This window comes from Mesocricetus auratus, unplaced genomic scaffold (genome assembly GCF_017639785.1).
Source record: "Mesocricetus auratus isolate SY011 unplaced genomic scaffold, BCM_Maur_2.0 Super-Scaffold_100010, whole genome shotgun sequence".
In the NCBI taxonomy this organism is placed as follows: Eukaryota; Metazoa; Chordata; class Mammalia; order Rodentia; family Cricetidae; genus Mesocricetus; species Mesocricetus auratus.
Window position 1 is genome coordinate 66,854,942 of NW_024429194.1, and position 24,182 is coordinate 66,879,123.

Below are 24,182 nucleotides of genomic sequence, written 5' to 3' on the forward strand. Positions count from 1 at the left end.
CCTGATTTCTCAGACAGCTCAGAACCACCTGCTCGGGTGGTTCCTCTCACAGTGAGCAAGCAAGGCCCCCTCAGATCAAAGAAAGTAGTCCACATGTTTGCCCATAGGCAAGTCTGATGGAGTCATTTTCTTAATGGAGGTTCCCTCTTCTTGCAATGACTCTCTTAGTTTGTTTTTTCCTCTGTGTGTGTGTGTGTGTTTGTTTTGAGACAGCATTTCTCTGTGTAGTTTTTGCTGTCCTAGATCTCTTTCTGTAGACCAGGCTGGCCTCGAACTCACAGAGATCCATTTGCCTCTGCCTCCTGAGTGCTGGGGCCATCACTTGGCCAGCTTATTTCTTGGAAGAAGATAAGAGCAATGATTTTGGGTCAAGCTCTAGGGAAAAGCTGTGTTCCCTTATACGACATGCATTTAAAGAATGTGGTGTTCAGTTTTACTAGTGAGGGCCTCTCTAGGTGCAGCTTCTAATATAGCTTCTAGCTAGTCTCAAGCAGTGTCTCCATCACGTTTTAAAGAAAAGTGGGTGTAAAGGAAGGAAAGAACATTGGTGCTCTTTCCTAGGGTACTCATCCAGAGACTTCATCAGACCCACTTCTGGGTAATTACATTTCTGCCCTTTCAACCTCCTAGACGACCCAGATTCTAGATGTTTCCTCTAGTATCTCAAAGGCATCATTCTCTCCCCTCTTCCAGTATGAGAAACGCTCTCTTGATTCAGATCCCAGAGAAACCATCCTTAGGGATCTGTGAGCAGCAGCAGCAGGTAGGGTGCTGCGTGTTTACTAACATACAGACTGGAGTAGGGGCAGGTGTCAATAAAGGTTTTCGGAACTGTACTCCACTGCAGGCTCTGCCTGAGAACCCCCAGACACTCCCTTGTTCAGGTCCAGCTTCCAGCGCAGCCCAAATATGGTCTCAGCCCTCAATTCTAGGCCAGGCCCCGGAGCTCGGGAGCCTCACCTGGGTCCCCACACAACAGCCGCATCTCCACACTCAGCCTCTTTCAGCCCCCACACCAGGCTCTGCTTCAGCACCCGACCGCTTTTTGCTGCAGCTGCTGCCATGGTGATAGGTCTCGCGAGAACTGCCGCTCGCTACCGCGCACTTCTCGCGCGATCGTGGAGGTGGGAAGTATCCCGAACTGGGGGTGGGGGCTCGCCGCACATCTCCTGTCGCCGTCGCGGCTTCCGGTGCTAGGTGGAGGGAAGGAAGGAGGGGAGCCGGGGAGCGGGCCAGCGGACCAGCGTTGCCGCCACGGTCGGCTCGGGGAGCAGGAGGCAGCGGCCCGAGAGCCAAGCGGAACCTGCGGGGGCGGAGGTGGCGGTGGCAGCCGCGGCGCCGGGAGCAGGAACAGGTTCGGAGCTGGAGAGGGAAGGCGGGTCCGGGCCAAGGAAGAGGCTGGCTGGGTCGGGGTGCGAGCCGAGGATCCCGAGGCCCCCCCCTGCCGGTCGGGCCAGCACTGCCTGGCGAGGTGCTGGGGCGGGGGTCCCCAGCGCCACTCCTGCCCCCGCAGCTGAAGGACGCCGAGCCGGGGTGGGGGCGGGGGCGGGTGGGGGCGCACGCGGGTTTGTCCTCCGCCTCGCCCGAGGAGGGGGCGACCTGGGCTGCAGAGGTGGAGCTTGCGAGGCTTGGGGTTGAGGGGGAGGCGAGTTGACTGGTGGGAGGTGATGCGGGGGCGGTGTGGCTGTTTGGCTCTTTTTCTTCTGTTAAAGGGCTATGAGCTATGAGGAATGCTGCCTTTTTTTTTTTAACCCTCCCTCTCTCTGTCTCCCCCGCCTGAGCTGTGGGGGGACCAAAGAAAAGCCTTGCTGTGGTTATATTCTCCCTCACCCATCGTGAGGCTTGGGGACTGGGGTTTAGTATCAGGGCCTGCTGCTGGGGCACCGCTGCGCACTGTTCTTTCTCATGGAGGTTGCTCCCTGCTTTGGGGTGTTGGGAAGTGCAGGTTGGGAAGAGGGCAGCAGGTGGGGAGAGGGTGGAGTGGAGGCTGGAGAAGGGGGAGGGGGACCTGAGCTAGCTCGGAGGAGAGAGGTGGGGCCTTCCTCCCCCAGGCGTAGCGGGGGCGGTCTCACCGGAGGAGGGAGCATCTTGTCACTGGCCCTGAGTTTGTGTCTTCCAATCCGCTTTCTTTCTCTAGGAAGTACCAGGATTCCCGGAACAGAAAATGAAGCCATTGCTTACGCCAGTCCTTTGAAGGAAGGGGGAGGTGGGAGGGAAAGTTCCCTATTAAAACGGACCACTTGATTAGTTAAGTGGTGACTCTCTTTTGGAGAGACTTGTTCCGTTTTGGGGTTCTGTTACTGCTGGTCTCTGGGCCTGGTGGAGGAGAATGTGGTCAGGAATGAGAAGAAAATAGTGAGGTCATGAGGGTGAGGAGAAAGGTAATGTAAAACCTGTCTCTACAGCCGTTGGATTGGGTCACCCTTGGTCTATGGCATGAAAGTTTTATTGAGAGGAGATCTGCTGCCGGAGTCTGATTGCTTGACTCATTGCAACAGGAGAGAAACTAGTCTCTGCATACCTGCATCTCTGTCCCCAGTCAAATAGATGGAGACTCTTTGCTGCCATTTTGTCTTAGGCCTGTTTGGGGGTAGTGTCTCCACTTGTCAGGACAAGTGGTGGCCAGAGTGGTCTTTTGTGCTTTGGTCCTGTTTGAATAAATTGTTTAAAGCCCGTTTTAAGAAAGGCTCGATTCACTTAAGTTCATCTTTGCACAGAATGAATCATTATCATTGACCTTGGAGACAGCTGGCGAAGGAAGGCTTCCATGTGTCACATTCAGTCTCCTGCCATCTTGCACAGGCAATTTTCCTTCCTTTCTCCCCCTCCCTTCCTCCTTCCTTTTTCTTTTCTTTTTTGAGACAAGGTCTCTCTGGGTAGTTCCCTTGATGGCTTCAAACTCACAGCTGCTTGCCTCTGTCTCTTGAGTGCTGAGGTTACAGTGTGAGTCCCCACAATAGACCCCTACTTCCTTTTTTGAGACATGCTGGGTTTAAACTCTTTTGTAAGATGAGCATAGGGATAGGAGTGTATAGAATCTGCAAAGTTTCTAGCTGTAGTTTGAGGAGAAGGGATGGAAGGCCAGGTGTGGCGCTGGAGGAGACCTCGGCACTGGGAGATGATGCAGCAGGTGGGCAGAGGTTGAGGCCAGTCCGGGTTGCATAGCAAGACTATGCCAACAAAGCAAAACAAACAAAAAACCTGACATATTTGGAGATAGATGAGCAATTAAGAAGTCTTGTCAGGTATTTAGGGCGATATTGTAGTGTGTGTTCATCTGCTTCCTTTTCAGTATTTATGATGAAAGGAAGTGGGGTTATAGGACAGAGGCAATCTCTTTCGGTTAGAACGAGAAACTTCTTTAAAACCAGGTCTGTTAAAGCTGAGGTAACGAAGTGTGAATCTGCTTTCTCATACAACTTTGGAGGTAGATACCAAGAGGCCTGAGAGTCGGCATGTACCATTGTGTTTGGCTCCTTTCACCATTTTAGTTAAAGGTGTTCTTAGAGACAGAATAATATAAAATTAAAGGTGGGCTCTATGATCAGACAAAATGGGGTGGGTTTCATCTCCCGTCTATGCTGTTTTATTGTATACATGTGGTAAAATTATTGTTCCCAGCTTCATTTTCCTTGTGTGTAAAGAGGGTAATGGTAGCAGCTACCCAGCAGGGGTGTCATGCTAAATGAGATAAAAGAACTGAGTATTGTGCAAGACATTCACTAACACGTGTCATCGGCTATTAATAATAGCATCATAACAGTGATGATACAAACACTCGGGGCTGCCTTAAAAAGAGGAAGTTCACAAAGAGCAGCTTGGTGCCTCTGAGGAGGGACATTGTTACAGTGACATTTTGTGGTGTCTTACAAGTGGTGGAGTTTCTTTTATCAGTATCAGCTTGTTGAGCTAGGTCTTGCTGCTGAAGTGCAGCAAGCAGAGGCCCAGAACTGTCATCTTGGATGGAAAGGCATGGGTGATTGTTAGAAAAGTCACTGTAGGCCTGCCTGGTGAGGTGGTTCCATGGGTAAAAGCTCTCGCCATCAAACTTGAAGACTTGAGTTGGATTCGCAGCTCCTGCCTTAGACCCACATGGTGGAAGGAGAGAACTGGTAATTACAAAGCTACTCTCTGACCTCCAGACAAAAATGGTATTAAAAGAAAAACAATTCCTTTAAAGAAAAGCCACTCTATAGCTGGGTGTGATAAGTAAGGCATAGATGTAATCCTAGTACTTAGGAGGTAGAGACAAGATGATTAGGAGTTATAACATCAGGAATTAGAGGCCACATGCGACCTTGTTTAAATAAGAAAAAGAGGGTCAGGTAGTGGTACATACCTTAAATCCCAGCACTCAGGAGGCAGACCAGGCAGATCTTGGGAGTTTGAGGCCAGGACAGCCAGGGATGTTATGCAGAGAGAAACCTTGTCTTGAAAATTCAAAAAGGGAAAAAGGGGGATCCCAGAGGAGTTGACTTATTGCTTTCTGCTCATCTGGAGGACTGGAGTTCAGTTCCTAGCATCCATATCAGGAACTCACAGCACCTGTAATCTCAGCTCCAGAAGATCCAACAGCCTCTTCTGATCTCCTGGGCACTGCACGCACACATACACACATGTAATTTAATTTTAAAAAAGGGTGGCGCCACAGAGATGGTTAATCAGTTAAGAGCACTTGCTCTCGGGGACTGGAGAGATGGCTCAGAGGTTAAGAGCACTGACTGTTCTTCCAGAGGTCCTGAGTTCAATTCCCAGCAACCACTTGGTGGCTCATAACCATCTGTAATGAGATCTGGTGCCCTGTCTGGCCTGCAGGCATATATGCAAGGAGAATGCTGTGTACATAATAAATAAATCTTTAAAAAAAAAAAAGAGCACTTGCTCTCGAAGAAGGATCCAAATTTGGTTCCTAGCACCCACCCAAAACTGTCCTCAACTTCAGATCCAGGGTATCCAATGTCTTCTGCCTCTGTGGGCACCAGGCAGGTACATGGTGCTTGCTTGTACATGCATTCAAACCACGAATACCCATACAATTCAGTCTTTTAAAGACAGGGTTAGTGATGTAGCTCAGTTGGTGCAGTGACTTGGTACACATGAGCCTCATATTCTGCCGCCACATAGGTATAGTGCCGCACACCTTTGGGAGGTCAGAGGCAGGAGGATCAGAAGTTAAAGGTTGTGGCTGGAAAGATGGCTCAGTGGTTAAGAGTTCTTCCAGAGGACCTGGATTTGACATCCAGCATTCATATGTTAGCTTGAAGCCATCTATAACTCGAGCCCTCTCTGGCTTCTGCAGGCACCAGCTACACAGGTGCTGCATAGACATACATGCAAGCAAAACACCTGAACCCATGACATAGTTATGTATAAGAAACTTGAGGATCATTTTCAGCTATGCACTGTGTTTGAGGCCAGCCTGGGGTAAAATGAAATGAGACCCTGTCTAAAAATGGAACAACTCTGAAAAGTGAAGGCCACTGGCTTGGAGGTGATTGAACATCTTGGTAGAATTTAAGGTTGGTTTTCTGGTAACTTAGGGTCCCTGTTGACTATGTTTCGTTTTGTTTTGCCTTTTTAAGAATGTTCATCTCCGAGTGTATCTTTCACAATATGTTTTATTAAGGTTCAGAGATTATGATATCTGTAGTTCTCCATCATACTTTCTCCATTGGGAGATCTGTGGTGAATTGGGGTAGGGAACTATTGATATGCTTCTATAACAGAAAGAGTTGCAAACATTTGGAAAGAGTTTCAAAAAGTGAAGGCTTCCTTGGGCATGGCGACACCCTCGAGTCCCAGCACTGGAGGCAGAGGCAGATGGATCTCTGAGCTTAAGGCCAGTCTGAATTACATAGTGAGACCCTGTTTTGTTTTTGTTTTTTAATTATTTATTTTTATTTTATGTGCATTGGAGTTACAGACAGGTGTGAGCTAACGTGGATGCTGGGAATTGAGTAGCCAGTGCTCTTAACAGCTGAGCCATTTCTTCAAGGCGTGTGTCACCAACTGCCTGGCAATGTACTATAATTTTGTTATGGATTTCTAGAAAGGATCTATTGCACCATGTAAACTAGAAGGGAGTGGCTTAAGACTGGAAGGACCCCCTATTATCAACTCATTTCTCAAGAAGGGTCACATGCCTGAGTGTTCAGGGTCTCCTGGTGGCTTTTATCTCTCTCATTGCTGGTAAGAGCCTGGCATACCCTTTTATTACTTTATGTGTGAGTGTTAATTGTGAATGCTTACATTTAAAATGGATTTAGGATGCAAGAGCATTTGTTTTCTGTTGAAAAATTTGTGTGTGTGTGTGTGTGTGGCGTCTTATGTTGCCTAGACTAGCCTCATAAACTAGCCAAGTAGCCTTGGCTGTCTTTGAACTAATGATCCTTCTGCCCCCCACCACTTAGTGTTGGGATTGCAGGTGTGCATAGCCTCCCCTGGTTTATTCAGTGATAGTGACTGAACCCTTGGCCTTGTGCATGCCAAGCAAGCACTCTACCGACTGAGCTATGTTCTCTTCCTGTAATTTTTTTTAATGAAACATTCAGACTTCACCCTAAGTAAAACCTTAAAATCTAATACATAGAATGTCTTATTGAGAAAAGTGGGTGGGTTTGGAGATATCTAGAGTGCAAACAACTAGAACTGTTGTCTGTGGTTTCTTCCCAGGCAGCTTTAAAAAAAAAGTTATGTTAAAACATTTATTTTTATTCATATGAGTGTTTTGCTTGCATGTATGTATGTGCACTGTGTGTGGTGCCTGGTACCTGTGGTCAGATGATGGTATCACATCCCTTGGAGCTGGAGTTATGGATGGCTGTGAGCCACCACGTGGATGCTGGGAACCAAACTTGGGTCCTCTGCAAAGCGCATATGTGCGTGTGTGTAAGTCAGTTGACAACTTGCCCTTTTTCTCCTTCCATGGTGTGCACCCTGGGGATTGAATTTAGGTTTTCAGATTTGGTAGTAAGTGTTTTTACCTGCTGAGCCATCTCTACCCACCCCCCTTTTTGAGAGGATTGCCTGCATTCCAGACTGCCCTAAATTTGTTATGTAGACCACAGTGGCCTGATTCTGGCTCCTGTGTGCTATGATGACAGGTAGACATCATGCCTGGTGTCTTGGCGCAACCTCTTGGTCCCACCCAAGGAACACTAGGGCTCTGAGAACATGGAAACTACATCTCTAGTTTGCCACATTTAGGAGGAAGACTGGGGGTCACAAGTGGATTACTTTCTGTCTTGATGCTACAAATGTTTTGTCATCCTGAGTGGGACCATTTCAGAAAGCGTTTCAGTCACTAGCTCCAGGTCAGCCTTAGTGCTTTGTGCCAGGACAGAAAGTCTGTGGTGTAGCCCCTGCGGAGCTAGGAGAGTTCATAATCAGTGCAGGAACCCTAGGACAGCAGCTGGAAACCTGAGCTCTGGGTCTACAGGTTCTAGGTACCCATTGGCTTTGTGATTGGTGTCTCCAGCTGACCTGGAATGCGTCAGAGGCACTTTGTAAAGCCTTATCTCTGGAAAGTGAAACAGACAACCATGAATAAACCACATTTTTCTGTTTCTTTAGACTCTTTAAAAAGAAAAAAATTAAAATATTATAGTGTGTCAGTGTTTGGCTGCCTGTGTCTGCACCACATGTCTGCAGTACATGTGCAAGTCAGGAGAAAGTATCTGATCTCCTGGGACTGGAGTTAACACATGACTGTAAATCACCATGTTGGTATGTTGGTGCAGGGAATTGGACCTGTGTCCTCTGGAAGAGCAGCCAGTGCTCTCAACCACTTGATTCATTCTTTTTTTTTTTTTTTTTTTGGTTTTTCAAGACAGGGTTTCTCTGTATTGTTTTGTAACCTGCTCTGGAACTTGCTCTGTAGACCAGGCTGGTCTTGAACTCACAGGAGATCCACATGCCTCTGCCTCCCACGTGCTGGGATTAAAGGCATGCGCCACCAATGCCCGGCCACTTGAGTCATTCTTAGTCCCCCTTAGGTGCTGCTGTAGCTGGCCTTGTCCAGATTCTGGCTTTCTGTTTGACCTGTTCACTGTGAACCCCGTCTTGACCTGCACCAGGAGCCATATTGTCTTTATTGAGGCTTTCCACTAGTACCCAAGGTTACTATTACAGTTCCAGTGATTTTTATAATGAGGAATGTGCAGTGTTTTGGCTATCCATATCTGGAGATATGAGTAGTCGTAAAATGCCTGGACTTGGAGGAGTTGTAAGCTGTTCACATTGTAAGAAATAAAGCAAGGGGTTGGTAAAATGGCTTACCATTAAGAGCCTGACTGCTCTTCTAGAGGATCCAGGTTTGGTTCCCAGTATCCACATGGCAACTCTCAATTGTCCTGGTACCTGGTAACTTGTAGGTTCCAGACATGCTCAAGGTGCACAGGCATGCATACAGCAAAACACCACACACATAAGGCAGGTGCCACCCATAACCAGCTTTTTAAAAAATTGTTTTTAATTAAAACCCCCCCAAAATGCAAAAGAATAGGACAGGCTGAAAAGCTTTGATCAGGACAGTGCCTGAGGGTGTTGGATAAAAAAGGTAAGTGGTTTTCATTTGGTCTTAGTATTTGACTAGATCATTCATTCTTTTTGGCAAGGGCATGCATGGGTCTAGAACCCAAATGGGTCTGCCTGATTTTCCCTCCTGAGTGCTAGGATCATATTTGGTCCTTGACCATGTATGCTTATATACTGAGTTTTCACTTGAGGGTTGAATTTGAGAAAACCTAAACTCTTGCCTAGAAATATGAGCCTCCATCAGATGGTGGTTAGGGGTCCATCCTTGTTTGGTGTGGCCTCTTTTAGATATCTTTGTACTGGAGCCTTCTCCAGGATTCTGTATTATCTTGTTTTTAACTCTGGCCTGAACACAAGCACAACCACTACTCCAGAACACGGTTTGGGTTTGGGATGTTACACCAGGGCCATTATTGACTGTCTCATACAATCTAATAAAGATTTTAACATAGGTTTGAACACAAAGGGTTGAGGCACTCAACAGAAAGTAAGACACATGTCAGCATGGGGTGTGGGCTTCTCAGAGAGGAGTTCCCTAGTGTTTTTTAGACAGGGTCTCACTGTAGTCCAGGCTGACCTGGAACTCTATATATTAGACTCACAGGGTCACACTACAACTTCCACACCCCCCCCCTCATTTTTTAGGCCATACTTTTAAATTCATGGTGGTACCACCACACGCAGCTGAATTTTTTTTGAGAGGATCTCATGTATCCCAGGTTTATTAAAATTGTAAGAAATATGATTAAAATAAGCCAGATATAAAAGGCATCTACTAGCCAGATGTTGGTGGCATACACCTTTAGTCCTGGCACTCTTGAGGCAGAGTTTGAGGCCAGCCTGGTCTACAGAGCAAATTCCAGGACAGGCTCCAAAGCAATACAGAAATCCTGGGGGGGGGGGGGCGGAGCAGCTACTACCTTCCATGAGGTAGAGTAAAAAATTACAAATACAACTGGGCAGTGGTGGTGCATACCTTTAATCCCAGCACTTGGGAGGCAGAGGCAGACAGATCTCTGTGAGTTCGAGACCAGCCTGGTCTACAAGAGCTAGTTCCAGGACAGCCTCCAAAACCACAGAGAAACCCTGTCTCCAAAAACCAAAAAAATAAAAAAATAAAAATAAAGTTATACAGTAAGTAGAATGTTGTCTTCCTTTATGTTGCTGTAATAAAAGCCATGACAAAAAGCAACTTGGAGAGAAGCGTGTATTTCATCTTACCACTTGTGGTTTATCATGAAGGGAATTGGAGATGATACAGACAGAGGTCATGAGGGGAGCTGTTTATTTGCTCCCATGGCTTGCTCAGCCTTTTATATGACCCAGGACCACCTTCCCAGAGTAGGTTGCCTACAGTGGGTTGGGGCCTCTCACATCCGTCATCAGTCTACACGATGTCCCACAGACCTGTCTACAGGCCAGTCTGATGGAGGTGGTTCTTTTTTTCTTTTCTTTCTTTCTTTATTTTATTTATTTATTTTTTGGTTTTTCGAGACAGGGTTTCTCTGTATTGCTTGGAGGCTGTCCTGGAACTCGCTCTGTAGATCAGGCTGACCTCAAACTCACAGAGATCCGCCTGCCTCTGCCTCCCGAGTGCTGCAATTAAAGGCGTGTGCCACCACCGCCCAGCTGGAGGTGGTTCTTTGAGTTTCCTTCTTCAGAGATGATGAAAGCGTGTGTCAGCTCACAAACTGACCAATATAAAAGTGGGGGGTTGGAGAGATGGCTCAGAGGTTAAGAGCACTGACTGCTCTTCCAGAGGTCCTAAGTTCAATTCCCAGCAACCACATGGTGGCTCACAACTATCTATAATGAGATCTGGTGTCCTCTTTTGATATGCAAGCAGAATACAGTATACATAATAGATAAATAAATCTTCAAAAAAAAGTTTCTTTAAAAAAATATAAAAGTGAGACAGCTCATCAGGTAAAGGTGCTTGCCACCAGACCTGACAACCTGAGTGAGCCCTGGGACCCATGTAATGGAAGAAAAGAATCACTTGTCCTCTGGGCCGGGTGGAGGTGGCGCATGACTTTAGGCCAGCCTGGTCTACAGAGCAAGTTCAGGACAGGAAAAGCTACTCAGAGAAACCCTGCCTCAAAAGCCTCCTCTCAAATTAACATTTATTTGTGTATGTGGGGGAAGGCACATAAGCAGAGAGGGATGGAAAAAGTCAAAGAAGCCAGCCTCTCTTTTGGAATGCTAGGAAAGCTTCCAGTTATGCTAAAAGGGAGTCATAAACCGACTGCTCAGAAAAGTGCTTAGAAGCTATAAGATACTTAACTAGACCTTCTTTTGCATATTAATGAAGGAAATTTCACCAGTTTTGCTCTAGAACCCCACTTTCTTTTCCTTTTGGATTTTCAAAACAGGGTTTGTCTAGGTAGGCCCCAAACTCACAGAGATCTGCCTGCGCTAGAAATAAAAATGTGTACACAGGCTGGAGAAGTGGTAGTTAAGAGCATGGGTTGCCTTTTTTGTTTGTTTCTGGAGGCAGGGTTCTGTGTTTCTGGAGGCTGTCCTGAAACTAGCTCTCGTAGACCAGGCTGGTCTCGAACTCACAGAGTTCACCTGCTTCTGCCCAGCCATGGGTTGCTCTTGTAGAGGACCAGGGTTTGGTTCTCATCTCCCACATGGTGGCTCACAACCATCAGTAATGCCAGTTCCAGGGGATCTGATGCCTCTTCTGGCTTCCTTGGGCACCAGGCATGTGCATGGTGTACATGCACACATGCAGGCAAACTACAAAATCTAAAAAAAACTAGAACCACAAAATCTAAAATATATACATATATATATTTAATTTTTAAAAATTATTTTTTGTGTGCATTGGTGTTTGCCTGTGTTAATGTCTGTGAGGGTATTGGATCCCCTAGAACAGGAGTTACAGATAGTTGTGAGCTGCCATGTGGGTTCTGGAAGAGCAGCCAGTGCTCTTAACCACTGAGTCATTTCTCCAGGCCCCCCCATATAATTTTTTTGGGGGGTTGAGACAGGGTTTCTCTGTATTGTTTTGGAGGCTGTCCTGGAACTAGCTCTTGTAGACCAGGCTGGTCTCGAACTCACAGAGTTTCTCCTGCCTCTGCCTCCAAGTGCTGAGATTAAAGGCATGCGCCACCACCACCTGGCCCCATATAATTTTTTAACTTAATTTTTTTTCTTTCGGTTTTATCTAGACAGGGTTTCTCTGTGTAACAGCTCAGGCAGTCTTGGAACTTGTTTTGTAGACCAAGCTGGTCTTGAACTCAGGTATCACCTGCCTCTGCCTCCGACTGCTACACCACCACTGCTTGGCTAACTTTTTTTTTTTTTTTTAATGCACACATTTCCATTGGCATCTGCAGCGCCTCCAGCTTTCTGTGCCGGGTCTGTTTAGTACCCTAATTTCCTCTAGGTTATTTCTGCCCTTGCCATCATCTGCTTTCCTTCTTCTCTTCTGGGTACCTTATCTTCCTGTCTTCCAGGGCCTTCGAAAGAGGTGTGGGCTAGCTTTGGGAGGAGAAGGTTAGCAGGCAGCATTGTGTCTCTTGTGACTTGTCCATCACCTTGGATCCATTGCCATTAATGTCCCCTCCAGTCTGGGCATATAGTGACAATGACAATAGGCACTGAACATGGAAATGTAGTGGATGTTGCTTTGGTAGGGGGTTCATTCTTGGTGATCACCCCCCCCCCCAGGACCCCTGTAGCCCAGACTGGCAACAAACTTGATTGGTAGCTATGGGTGGCCTTGAACTTCTGACCCTTTTGCCTCTGAGTCTTAAGTGTTGGAACCACAGGTATATACCACCATGCCCAGTTTGACAGCACATTTGATCAAATCATAGATACCAATCTTACTGAACAGAAGAAGTGATCCAGGGCTATCTCTAGTTGAGACTCAAGTCATTATGCACGGCAGAACATCCATAGTGATCTAGTCATGGGAGTGAAGACAGGCCCTATTAAGTAAAGGATATAGCTCTTGCAGAGGGTGTTACATCTTAATTGAGGAGGTGACTGTGCTAATTTATAAGAAAGCAAACTTCACAAGGTAATACAGGCTGCATGAGAAGCTTGCATCTTTTGGGAACCTTTGAAGGGCATGCTGTGGCATAGAAGCCAGTGTCACAGTTAGCTGCTCTTTTCCCATGCTGTCCTGCTTCATTTTTACAGGGCTTGGAGTAGAGGCAAGAATCTCCATTGCTCAGTTTAGGGCTAACTCTGAGTTGTAACTCAGACTGACAGTTGAGCAGAGAAGCAGAGCAAAGGGTTATTACAATTACAGGCTCTGAACCAGGTGTTGGCAGCCAGTTTTCTTTTCTAGCTGCGATTCTCACTGTCATCATTTAGTTGGTACTAGTCTGGTCATGAAGGGCAGTGGGAAATGCATGACATAAGTTAAGCTTTCAGCCAGAGCCTGATAACAGACCCTCAACAAATATTACCTCTTTGCTTGAACACCAGACTTGGAGGTTTTCTATGGAGGTCATAGTACCAGAAGTCCATCTGCCTGAGGTTGGCACGGTTGCCATGACCTGGTCTTAGCAGCTGGACAAGTGTCCCTGTCACCTCCGCCCCTTCCTGCACTCACCTAGGAATGCACAAGAGTCCTAGACCTGACTGAATAAGTTGGGGCAGGAAAGTGGCAAGGCTGATTAGTGGGCAACATGGCTGAGGCTGAACCCTAAAGTTGAGCCAAGCCCTGTCTCTGGGGTATGAGTTTCATGGGTCAGAGGCAGGGCTGATCTGGGAACCCTTGGGAGAGACACACCTGGCTCATTAGTGGATGTCTGGAGCTGTCTGAAGATGAAAAGCTCTATTGCACTCATTGTTTCTTTTTTATTTTTGGACAACCTTGTATTCAGTCTCCAGGGTCTGCTGATCTGACATCTATGCATTGGTCTGGAATTTGCTACAGATGAGTAGGGAAAACAAAACAGAACAAAATAAGCCTGAAGACGTTTTTGAAAAAGTGGCTAAACCCTCAGCAGACTTTGATGCTTACCTTGTAAATGGGTTCTTTCTTTGCCTTCTGGGTTGGGGGTGTCTCTGGTTTCTAGACTCTCTGGAGTGCCAGCAGCTGGCATGTGGTGATCGATGAATAGGCTGCCGCTGACACATGCCTCCTGAGGCACAGAGAACTGGCTGACATGGTGCTTCTGAACCCCCATTTCAGATTGTTTCAGGGTTGCATTTCTGAGTGGTGGGGCACGTCTGTAATCGAGTTCTTCCTGGGCACCTGAGACCCTAGAGTAAACATTGTAAGGTGGCTGGAGAAATGACTCAGTGGTCAAGAGTACTTGTTCTTTTTTTTTTTTTTTTTTTTTTTTTTTTTGGTTTTTCGAGACAGGGTTTCTCTGTGGCTTTGGAGGCTGTCCTGGAACTCACTTTGTAGACCAGGCTGGCCTTGAACTCACAGAGATCCGCCTGCCTCTGCCTCCTGAGTGCTGGGATTGAGTACTTGTTCTTGTAGAAGACCTAGGTTCACTTCTTAGCAGCTCACAACTGGTCTTTTTTTTAAAGAGATTTATTTGTTTATGTATTTTACATATGTCTGTATACATGTTCACATGCTAGAAGAAGCATTGGATCCCGATATAGATGTTGTGAGTCATCATGTGGCTCTTGGGTATTGAACTCAGGTTCTCTGGAAGACCAGCCAATGCTCTTGACCATTAAAGCCATCTGTCTAGCCCCCATCACAACTGCTCATAGCTCCAGTGGAATTTGATGCCTGCTGTGGGCACAAGGACACACATGGTACAGATATATATACAAGTAAAATACTCATACCTAAGGTAAAGTGAATAAATATAAAAACAATAGAACATTTTAAAAAAGTTTTTTGTTTGTTTGGATGAGGGTTGTTTTGAGAGATGGTCTTGTGAACTGGCTTGGAACTTAAGATTCTTATTCCCCACTTCCTGACTGAGTGAGGTGGCAGGTGTTAGCTAGCACGTGTGTTTCAGATGCACAGTTGTGTGGCTGTCCTGGGACGGGAAGAAGTGCATAGGTGAGCTCAGCCGGTAGCCCTGGCGGAAATGGGCGTGTTGGTGTCTTACATCTTCCAGCTCTCCTTGTCCACTTGGCAGGTGTGTGTTATGCATGAGCATTTGGCTTGTTGGAGCTGGGGGTGAATTCATAGAGACCTTAGGAGTTCATTTAACTGTTGAGTCGCACCAAACAGAAAAGGCTTTTGGGTTTACTAAAAGGGAACTTGAAACAACCAACGATTTTGAACAGAAGAACCATGTGACCTGATTTGGACTCTCAAATCACTGGCTGTTTTGTGGAGAACAGGCTGAAGGGGTGAGAAAGGAGTCACCTCATTGCAGGTGACCTTGTGGAACAACAGCTCTCCCTGGGTGGGCTGCAGAGAGCAAAGCCCCCCCCCCCGCCCCCCAGTGTAGTATGCAGTTGTATGGACAGGACACAAGTTACAGCAGTTGAGAGTGGCAGAGCTTGGGCTGGAGAGATGGCTAAGCCGTTAAGGGCAAGGCTCAGCTTCTTTCAAGGGTCGAATTACAGAGTTAGAGGCAGGGAAGGAACAAGCTCTTGACTAGAGCAGAGCCTAAACCTTGGGAACCTGGCAAGCCTGAGCCTTGTCAGCAGTCACAGAGGGCCATCCTCATTCCTGTCTTCTCAGAAGTCTCAGTAAGGTTGACAGAGGGCGAGGCACAGACAGGTTTGTGGTGCTTTGGGTGTAGCAGAGCATCAGAACTGGGGTGACTTTAGAAATCACCAGGTAGAACCTTGTCGGTTTTTAGGTGCAAGTCCGCAAAGATGAAATAAGCAGCCTCCCTAGAGTTGCTGCCCTAGAGTTGCCGCAGTAGGTTGTCTCCTGCTGCGTGGGTCTCAGTTAGTATTCATAGTTCCTCCTGGTGCTCAGCCAGTAGTGAATGAACTCCAGCTATGCCTTTGGCAATTTCCACAAATATGAAGTCCTTACAAGCAAATGATGGTTTCCTTTGTCTAGGATCAAGCTCTCCATACCAGGGACCAGGCTAAACCAGACTACCACTGCCCCGACCTAGGCCCCATTGACCTCAGAAAGCATCCACTGGAATCATGGGCAATATCTTTGGAAACCTTCTGAAGAGCCTAATTGGGAAGAAGGAGATGCGCATCCTGATGGTGGGCCTGGATGCTGCAGGGAAGACCACCATCCTGTACAAGCTGAAACTGGGAGAGATTGTCACCACCATTCCTACCATCGGTAAGGGCAAGCTTGTTTGCGGGCTGAGGGAGGCTGGGGGCCTTCTCATGGATCTCCCACTTGGCCCATTCTCCCAGGCAAGTCCACACATTTCGTGGGCTTCAGAGACAGTGTCTGTTTAACTTACCAGCAGGTGCTGGAGCTGCCGTTTGCCCACCTGCCCTGGCCCTCCCTGATGCGGGAACTTCCGCAGCCTGGCACTCAACAGTTGCCCTCAGGCATTAGAGTTGGTTTGTTCTCTGTGTTGTTTGGAAAGCAGGTGAAGGGCTTTGATGTTCCTGCCAGAGGCCTGGAATTACTTTGGTTTAGATCTTCAGTGGTGATCTTGGTTAATACCTGCCTGCTCAGGGGAGAACATTTGCTACAGACATGGGACTTTGGGTCATTATCCTGAGGCTTGGGGCTCCAGCACTGTAGCTCGTGTCTCATTCTTTACTCTGCCTCTCAGCCCCACAGCTTAGCTTAGATGCATTTTAGTGATCAAGGAACAGAATAGAGTTGTTTCTTCATAGAACAGAGAACCAGAATCTGAGTGAATGGGGAGAGGGTTGGTTACCCATTACCCAGGCTGCTGTGAGCCTGCTGATCAGACCTCATTGTTTTTGATTTTTTAGGTTTTCCGTGTGTGTGTGTGTGTGTGTGTGTGTGTGTGTGTGTGTGTGTGTGTGTGTGTGAGAGAGAGAGAGAGAGAGAGAGAGAGAGAGACAGACAGACAGACAGACAGACAGACAGACAGACAGAGAGACAGAGAGAGAGAGACTGTGTTTGTGTTTTGCCTGTATATGTGTATATGTACCATATGCATGCATGCTCAGCATGGAAGATAGAAGAGAGCATCAGATCCCTCTGGAACTGGAGTTATGGATGGTTGTAAGCTGTGTGGGTCCTAGGAATTGAACCCTAGTCTTCTGCAAAAACAAGTGCTGTTAACCACTGAACCATCTCCCAGCTCTTAGATTTTCTTTGAGGCTACCCAAGTCAAGGATTATCAATCCTAGGATCCCTTAAGCTTTCTGTCGTTGGTGTCATGTCCAAAGCTGAGAAGAGAGAACTGGAAGTAAACTCACTGAGTCACTATTTGTAGGTCTGGTATTTGAGGCCAGTGGCCATTGACATTTTTCCCCCCAAAGGGTTTAATGTGGAAACAGTGGAATATAAGAATATCAGCTTCACAGTATGGGACGTAGGTGGCCAGGACAAGATTCGACCCCTCTGGAGACACTACTTCCAGAACACCCAAGGTATGGCAGATAAACTTCCTGGGGTTGGCATTACTTTGCTGGGTTTGTGAGGAGCATGGCTGTCTTCCTCAGTTCCGGGTAGCCAGTCCTTGCCCTGATGCAGCTCCTGGCAGTGGAGAAAAGGGAACATGTGCTTCGAGGGTGTGGTGATGGGGGAGGAGACATCTGTTATCTCTGCGTGTCCCGTCCTCTTCTCTGCCTCTCTAGGCTTGATATTTGTGGTTGACAGCAATGACCGGGAACGAGTAAATGAGGCCCGAGAGGAGCTGATGAGGATGCTAGCAGAGGACGAGCTCCGGGATGCCGTGCTGCTCGTGTTTGCAAACAAACAGGTGAGGTGTCTCCCTTTTCCTCATTTGGGAGAGAACAACCTGACTGCAGACACCATGGAGCCTTGGGGTTCGTTGTGTGGGAAGGCCTGTGACTGCTCTTGTCAGTGTGGCAGTGGGGGTGTGCAAGCAGTTGGTGTCCTCATGCCCCCTTCCTTGTTCCCAAGCCCAGGTGTATTGAGCAGCATTTTAGTCCTCAGGATTCATGTGATAGATATGTTTCTTCAGTATTTTTATATTCCCTGCTGTGCACTGTCAGACTTGATTCTTTGGCCATGTGATTCACACATTTATAACCCTGCCACACCTCATGGAATAGCTGTCTACTTTGCTAGGCCTAGAGTAGTCGCTTCAGATCCTGAGATGAAGGAGAAGGTGGTCGTGTGTGTGCCTTTGGTAAATGGGTGCTCTAGAAGGCTGTGGAAGACCCTGAGTTATCTGTGTGCCTCTCTTGCACTGCAGGATTTGCCCAACGCTATGAACGCTGCAGAAATCACAGACAAGCTGGGGCTGCATTCTCTGCGTCACCGCAATTGGTACATTCAGGCCACCTGTGCTACCAGCGGGGACGGGCTGTATGAAGGCTTGGACTGGCTGGCCAATCAGCTCAAAAACAAGAAGTGAGAGCCAGGCAGCCCTCTCTGACTACCCCACCCACTCCTGACACGTACCTGCTGTCTCCCTACCCCAGTTTACCCTATCCTTCCTCTTGAAAGTGTGGTCGAGGTCCTGGGTATTGTGTCTACATGCCCAGAAAGAGCCTTGCCTCTGTGCCTCCCTTCCTCCTTCCCTGTCCTCTGACACGATCAGTCCCCAACCGCTGTCCTGATGATAAGTCATTCCAATTTACTGGATTTAAAACAAATGAGGCTGTTATGGTTTCATGGGGAGGAAGAGTGGGGTGTTCTCTCTGTTTGCTGTTTGGCACTGGTTGCTGTGCCCTTGGCATCTGAGCCCCTTCCCTGTCTCCCTGGCCACCCTCCTCCCTGTCTTCCTTTCCTTCTACACCCTCCTATTCTACATGAAATTGCACGGGCCTCTCTGTGTGTGCGTGCATGTGTGCGCCTGTATATATGTGTATAGAGAGATATATATGTGGGGTCAGGGAGGGGGAGGGAGTGGAGTGCAGCTCAGGGCTTGCAGCCAGGATGGACACTGCCCAGTGGCGCCTGTCACCTGCCCCTTCTGTGTGGTGAGATAAAGGGGAAAATGTGGGTGGGTCCCATTGCCTTCCTCTCTGCAGGTGGTGTTCCTGGATGTCAGGACAGATGGTGGACACTGCAACCGTCTTCCTTATATTTCTTCTCCACCCTTATGATCGTAAGAAATGGCATTTATCTCTAGATGACTGTTCCTAAGGGTTAGATCCATTCTACGCTGCCTCGTTGGTAGGGAAGAGAGAGGAACCCACTCACTTCCATCAGTCCGGAGTGTTCTGTTGGTCCTCCTCCACCATATAAGATCTACTCCCCAGGAGCTCAGAGGGAGGTGGCTTAGTGGGGCCTGCACGCCAGAGGGTGGAGTTGGGTCTGTTTCCCATCTTGTTCTTGTTACTGGAAGGTAAGGCATGGAGCAGTCCTGCTTCTGCTTGCTGCACCTTCCTCTGTCTTCTGATCTTGGGGCTGGGTGGCTCCCTCTGTCCTTGTCAGATTTTCTCACCTAGTTGTCTGCTGGGCTGCTGAGGACTGACCAGGTGAGGTAACGAGAAGCCACGGAGTGGGGGTGACATAGCAGACCTCAGTATCAACCCCTATGCTCCAGTCCCTTTCTAGTGCAGGGCCAGCTAAAAGATGATTTTCTGCTGTTGGCGGCCGCAGACTGTCCCTGCTGCACTCGCCACCTCCTTCCTGGCAGCTTTCCTCAGCTCTCACACACTTTGTGACAGTTCCAGGGGGTTGGAGTGGAGGAGTCGGGACCCTGTGTGGTTGGTGCTGGGACAGTGATCTGCAGGGCCCTACCTCCATCCTGCTGTGGTTGTTCAGGCGCTGCTGCGGGTCTGCAGGGGCACTTGTTCTCAGCCTCTGACCTGGGTCCTGATACAGTCATTGCAGTGGAGCTATGGCTGCTTTGTGGGCTCCTGTGTGTGCTGGCTGCGCCCTGAGCTCCCAACCATCGGCCATAACCTCCCTGCCAAGGTCAGGACCCTGAGCCCTCTCCAGCATGGCTGAGGGACCCCTTCCCAGGGCTGTTCTGAGCTCCACTCTGGCCAGCCTTCCTGCCAGCTTTGTGTACAGCAGGCGGTCAGTTCCCCAGCTTACCTGCAGATGAGCTGTGAGAGGTCCCAGGGGTGTCGCTCAGTGCACTCGGGCTGTGTTACTAAACCCCAGATGCCACATGGGTGTGTACTCTGAGTGTGTGTGTGTGTGTGTGTGTGTGTGTGTGTGTGTGTGTGTGTGTGTGTGTGTGTGTGTGTGTGTGTGTGAGTGTGAATGTGATGTGTACATGGGGTGCCGGGAATTCTGTTTCATTTTAAAATGGATTACTCTCTCTCCGGACACTACCCTCCACAATTTCTTTGCTGTTTCCTGGCTTTTCCCACCTCTGTTGCCACTCTATGAACTCTGCTTTGCCTTCTCAGTTCTTTCACCATTGTTGCCTGTCTGGTTTTCTTTCCTTGTTTTTGTCTTCTACTTGACTTTCTCTTCTATCTTCATGATTGGTGAGGACTTTACCTCTTTCTCTGCCACACCTTCTGACCTTCCCTTCTTAGATGCTAGTTACAAATAGGTTTTGTATATTGCAGGCCTCGTTCCACTCTTCCACCACCCCCCTAGCATCTCGTTTTTCTCAGCCTCCTAGGACCAACCTGAGGCTGAGCAGGCTGAAGCAGCCTTGGATGTTGCCATGGTGCTGCTCCAGATAAGTCCAGCAGGGGGCAGTAACATCTTGGTAGCATCTCTGGCTGGCGGGGGGGGGGCACTTTCTATATTCCCATTCACCTAACAGGTCTTTGGGGGTTGGAAGTTCCATTCTATTTCTGTAAACTCCCTTTCCTGCTTTTCTCAAGTTGGTTTAATTTTTGATCTTCCTAGTTCCAGCGTTCTGGGGATTCCCCCTTCCCTCCGCCTCCAAAGTTTGTGATGTTATAGTGGTATCTGCAGTTATGAAGTGGGTTTTTCTTTTTCCTTTCTCTGGAATGTAGACTGTGTATGTTTAATAACTCACCTTCTCTACCCTTGCTCAGAAATGTGGGACAATGCAATGACTGTGACCCTGGTTGGCAATTAAACTTGTCTTACGCAGTCCTGGAGGAGACCTTCATGCTGTGCGGCAGCTGTGTGGCAGCGGGATGCTCCGATGCTGGTCCCTGTCCTTCTCTGCAGAGGTGGGAGGGCATGCTGCAGTGGGTGGAGAAGAAGTCATGGAGGAACTTAGGCCTGTTGGGAACACTGATTGTGAGTCGTCCTTCCCGTCACACCCAGAAGGAAGTCTAAATGAGCCAAGCACCAGCGTGTGAGGGCTCTAGGACTGACTGACTCTGAGGGGCTCAGCCCTGAACCTAGCTCTATTTACCACCTGCTGATAGACTGCAGGGCAGTGGTTCTCAGCCTATGAGTTGAGACCCTGTGGGAGTTGAATGACCCTTTCACAGGGGCTGAATAGCAGATATCTCACATATCAAATATGTACACTATGATTCATAACAGTAGCAAAGTTACAGTTATGAAGTAGCAGTGAAATAATTTTATGGTTGGGGTCACAGCATGAGGAAGTGTGTTAAAGGGTCATGGTATCGGGAAGGGTGAGAACCACTGCTTCAGGGACTAAAGCAATTAGAGGGCCCTGAACTTGGAGAGCCCCTTACTTCCTCTAGTCTTAGATCTTTCCAGCCCTGGAAATTAGGTGTGTGTAGTCCGAACATGGCCACCCTGTGCATAGATTGGCGTTTTCTCACCCATCTGAGCCTGGATTTGAGGAGTAAGCACAAAGAGCAAACATCTGGGCAGTATAAAAACTTGGTCTGCTTGTCAGTGCCGTGCCCTGTACAGCTAGCTGTGTTTGAGTTGTGTGGGTTCCCGTGTCAGTGCTAACCCTCATCCAGAAACTCCACAGATGCCCTGGGTGACACATCTTTTCTTCCACTTTATTTCCTCTGCTGCCATCACTGTCTGACTCCACATACAGGGAAGGGATGGTGAGCGGGGAAGCCCCTCCCTCTTGCCCCTTGCTTCGGTACTGAGTTTGAGAGCCACATGCTACTATGAATTTTTAATTGATACGCAGTTTCCTCCCCATTTCTTTCCCTGCTAGTTTTCCTTTCAGCCTTTCTCCTGTCACCAATTCATCACTTTTCAAAAACCAGTGCTGTTTGCTCCTGTCTCTGGCTTCCAAACCACTGAGCCACGCATCCCTTCACCGGCCCTGTGTTTTTAAGTGTTACTCACTGTCCTTCCTCCAGGCTCCCTCAGCTCTTAGTTAGGAATGCCTTTCTCAAGTTCTTTGTTTATTTATTAATAAATAGATCACTTTCTGAACTGCATTTTCTTTTCCTTATTTTGGTTTTTGAGACAGGGTTTCCCTGTGTACCCCTGGCTCTCCAGGAACTTGCTCTGTAGACCAGGCTGGCCTCGAACTCACTCACAGAGATCCAAACTGCCTCTACCTCTCAAGTACTGGGATTAAAATTGTGTGTCACCAATGCATGACTTGCTGATCTCAAACTTGTAACCATCCTCTTGCCTTTGTCCCTCAAGTATTGGATTATAGTCTCAGCTGTAATTTTTCATAAGACTATAATAATAGAAGCTGGGTGTCGTCGTAATCCCAGCACTCCAGAAGCAGAGGTGGGACGATCTCTGAAAGCTTGAGACCGTCCTGGGCTATGTTTGTCTTATCCCCCTCAAAAAAGTAAATACTAAAAAGCAATTTAGTTTAATGACAGGCTGGTGACACCAGAACAACTTAGAGAAGTGGGTGATGGTTCTTTCCTGTGATTCAAGGGAGTTAGAGGAGCCATCTGTGACTTTTGCCCAAACCTATCAGCTCTGAGGGAACACAGAATGAGGGGAAGTGAACCTAAGGGTAAGCTTGGGTATCTTAAGGCAGATAGCCTTCTATGACTTGTTTGTCATAATTTGACAAAGAACCCAGATCCAAGTGATACTACTTCGGAATAATCTGGGAAAGGCAGCTTCCAAAATGAACTTGGAGGAAATGGGCTTAGATCAGCCTACCTGGGATGAAAGTCAAAACTGTCCCTTTCACAGGGATGTGTTTCCTATCCTTGAGGTATAGTGTCTGCAGTTTCTGGGGGCTTCTGCACCTAGCCTCCAGTTCAAGCACACACATTCAGGTAGAATAGAAAGTAAGCAGAAATGTACTGCTCTCTCTCTCTCTCTCTAGTTAGGCATTTGTTTAAGATGGGTTAAACCACTGTATTCAGAGGGACTGGACATCTACTTCAGGGTGCTCTAGAGTCTTAAAATCTTGGGAATGGCCGAGGAGGAAGCCCCTCCTCTCCTGCTGCTCAGTACAGGGAGTGAGCTGTCACAAGAACACTAAGCACCATCTTTGGTTCACTCTCTAACCCAGCATTTGGAGAGGTCACTGGTTACTGGAGAATGACAGAATCCATATACTTCCCTTCTCTGCATGCTTCTCTAATTGGGTTTCCTGACCCTAGGTCCTGGAATGGGTAAGAATGACCCTGAGTTCTTGAGAAGGTGCGGAGAGAGGGTTAGGGCCAAGGAAGTGGAAACCTTGAGCGTGGTAAAGAGAGCAAAGTTGGTGAAGGCAGTGAGGATCTGGGTGTGAGGAAGCTGGGTCAGGACTGTCATCTGTCAAAGCTAGTAGGTAAGTGTCTGCTCATGTGTGTGTGTCACTGGCTGCCAGCTAGCCTCTGGGGAGCATATGGGCTTCAGTTAGAGCAAGTGTGGAAGAGGAGAGGACACAGGTAAAACTGCTGCGCCCTGTGCATAGAGCTGACCAGTTCTCTACACAGGCTTCCTCCCACTGACCCCCACCCTCCCACTGACCCCCACCCTCCCACTGACCCATCTCACAGTCGCCTTCTTCCAGCTGTCTGGCAGTCAGACAAGGTAAAAGCTTTTGGACTAAGTCTTTCACCTATGCCCCTACCCCCCACTCCTCCATTCTGTGTATTATGGGTGTACTCACCAATAGAGTACTTACTTGCTGGGAGGCCCTGGATTTGATCACTGGAACTGCCTGCGTATACAAAACCCAGCTATCTTGGTGAGGGCTGTCCTAGGATTTACAGCATAGAAGGCTGAGCTTGAGCTCTGAACCACAGGTATTTACAAATACAGCAAAGACGACTCAACTGCTGCAGGTTATATATGAGAGTATGTGCTCTGTCTGCCACATCTCGCATAGGTGGAGTGATAAGTGTTCTTGGTTAAAGTAGCCACAGGATTTGGGCGCTAACTTCATCACTCTTGGATGATGGCGTGTATAAACCATACCTAAAAGGAGCCAGTGGAACATGTGCTTCACATGTTCAAGGCTCAGGGTTCCATCCACAGCACGGGTAAAGAACAACAGAGTAAGGCCCTGCCTGATTCAGTCTCCAGTGTCAGGGGCTAGCAGGAAGCCAGTGCCCCGCTTACCCCGGCTGCTGTGTGGGTGAACTGGATAGGCCATGCTGACTCCGGACACTTCAAGGCTCAGGCCTCTCTGGGTGTGGTTTTCCACTTGTGTCACCAGGCAGCTTTCCTGCCTTTCTCAGAATCATAATTTAAGTTCCTTCTCAGTCCAACAGAAATGATTCTTCCCTGACCCTTCCTGGGGCATTTCAGTAAGTTGCCTTCAGTGGGTCGCGTTTTTTTTGTGGGGGTGGGGTGGAGGTGGAGGTGAGGGCAGTTTTCAACCTATGGGTCATGGCCCTTTTGGGGCTCGCATATCAGACTACAGTTACGA

The 24,182-nt window shown here is 48.0% G+C and overlaps 1 protein-coding gene across 1 annotated transcript; it reads left to right on the forward strand.

The window, feature by feature from the left end:
- Positions 1-1,154: 1,154 nt before the first annotated feature.
- Positions 1,155-21,783, forward strand: Arf3 (ADP ribosylation factor 3). The gene is made up of 5 exons (XM_005067195.4): positions 1,155-1,354; positions 15,494-15,733; positions 16,864-16,974; positions 17,182-17,306; positions 17,766-21,783. Exons 2-5 carry the CDS (start codon positions 15,586-15,588, stop codon positions 17,925-17,927), a joined length of 546 nt encoding a protein of 181 aa, XP_005067252.1. The 5' UTR covers positions 1,155-1,354; positions 15,494-15,585; the 3' UTR covers positions 17,928-21,783.
- Positions 21,784-24,182: the final 2,399 nt, after the last annotated feature.

Coding starts and splice junctions, on each gene's coding strand:
- Arf3 (XM_005067195.4), top strand. CDS start 15,586: ATGGGCAATATCTTTGGAAACCTTCTGAAGAGCCTAATTGGGAAGAAG. Junction 15,734..16,863: donor CACCACCATTCCTACCATCG/GTAAGGGCAAGC, acceptor TTCCCCCCAAAG/GGTTTAATGTGGAAACAGTG. Junction 17,307..17,765: donor TCGTGTTTGCAAACAAACAG/GTGAGGTGTCTC, acceptor CTTGCACTGCAG/GATTTGCCCAACGCTATGAA.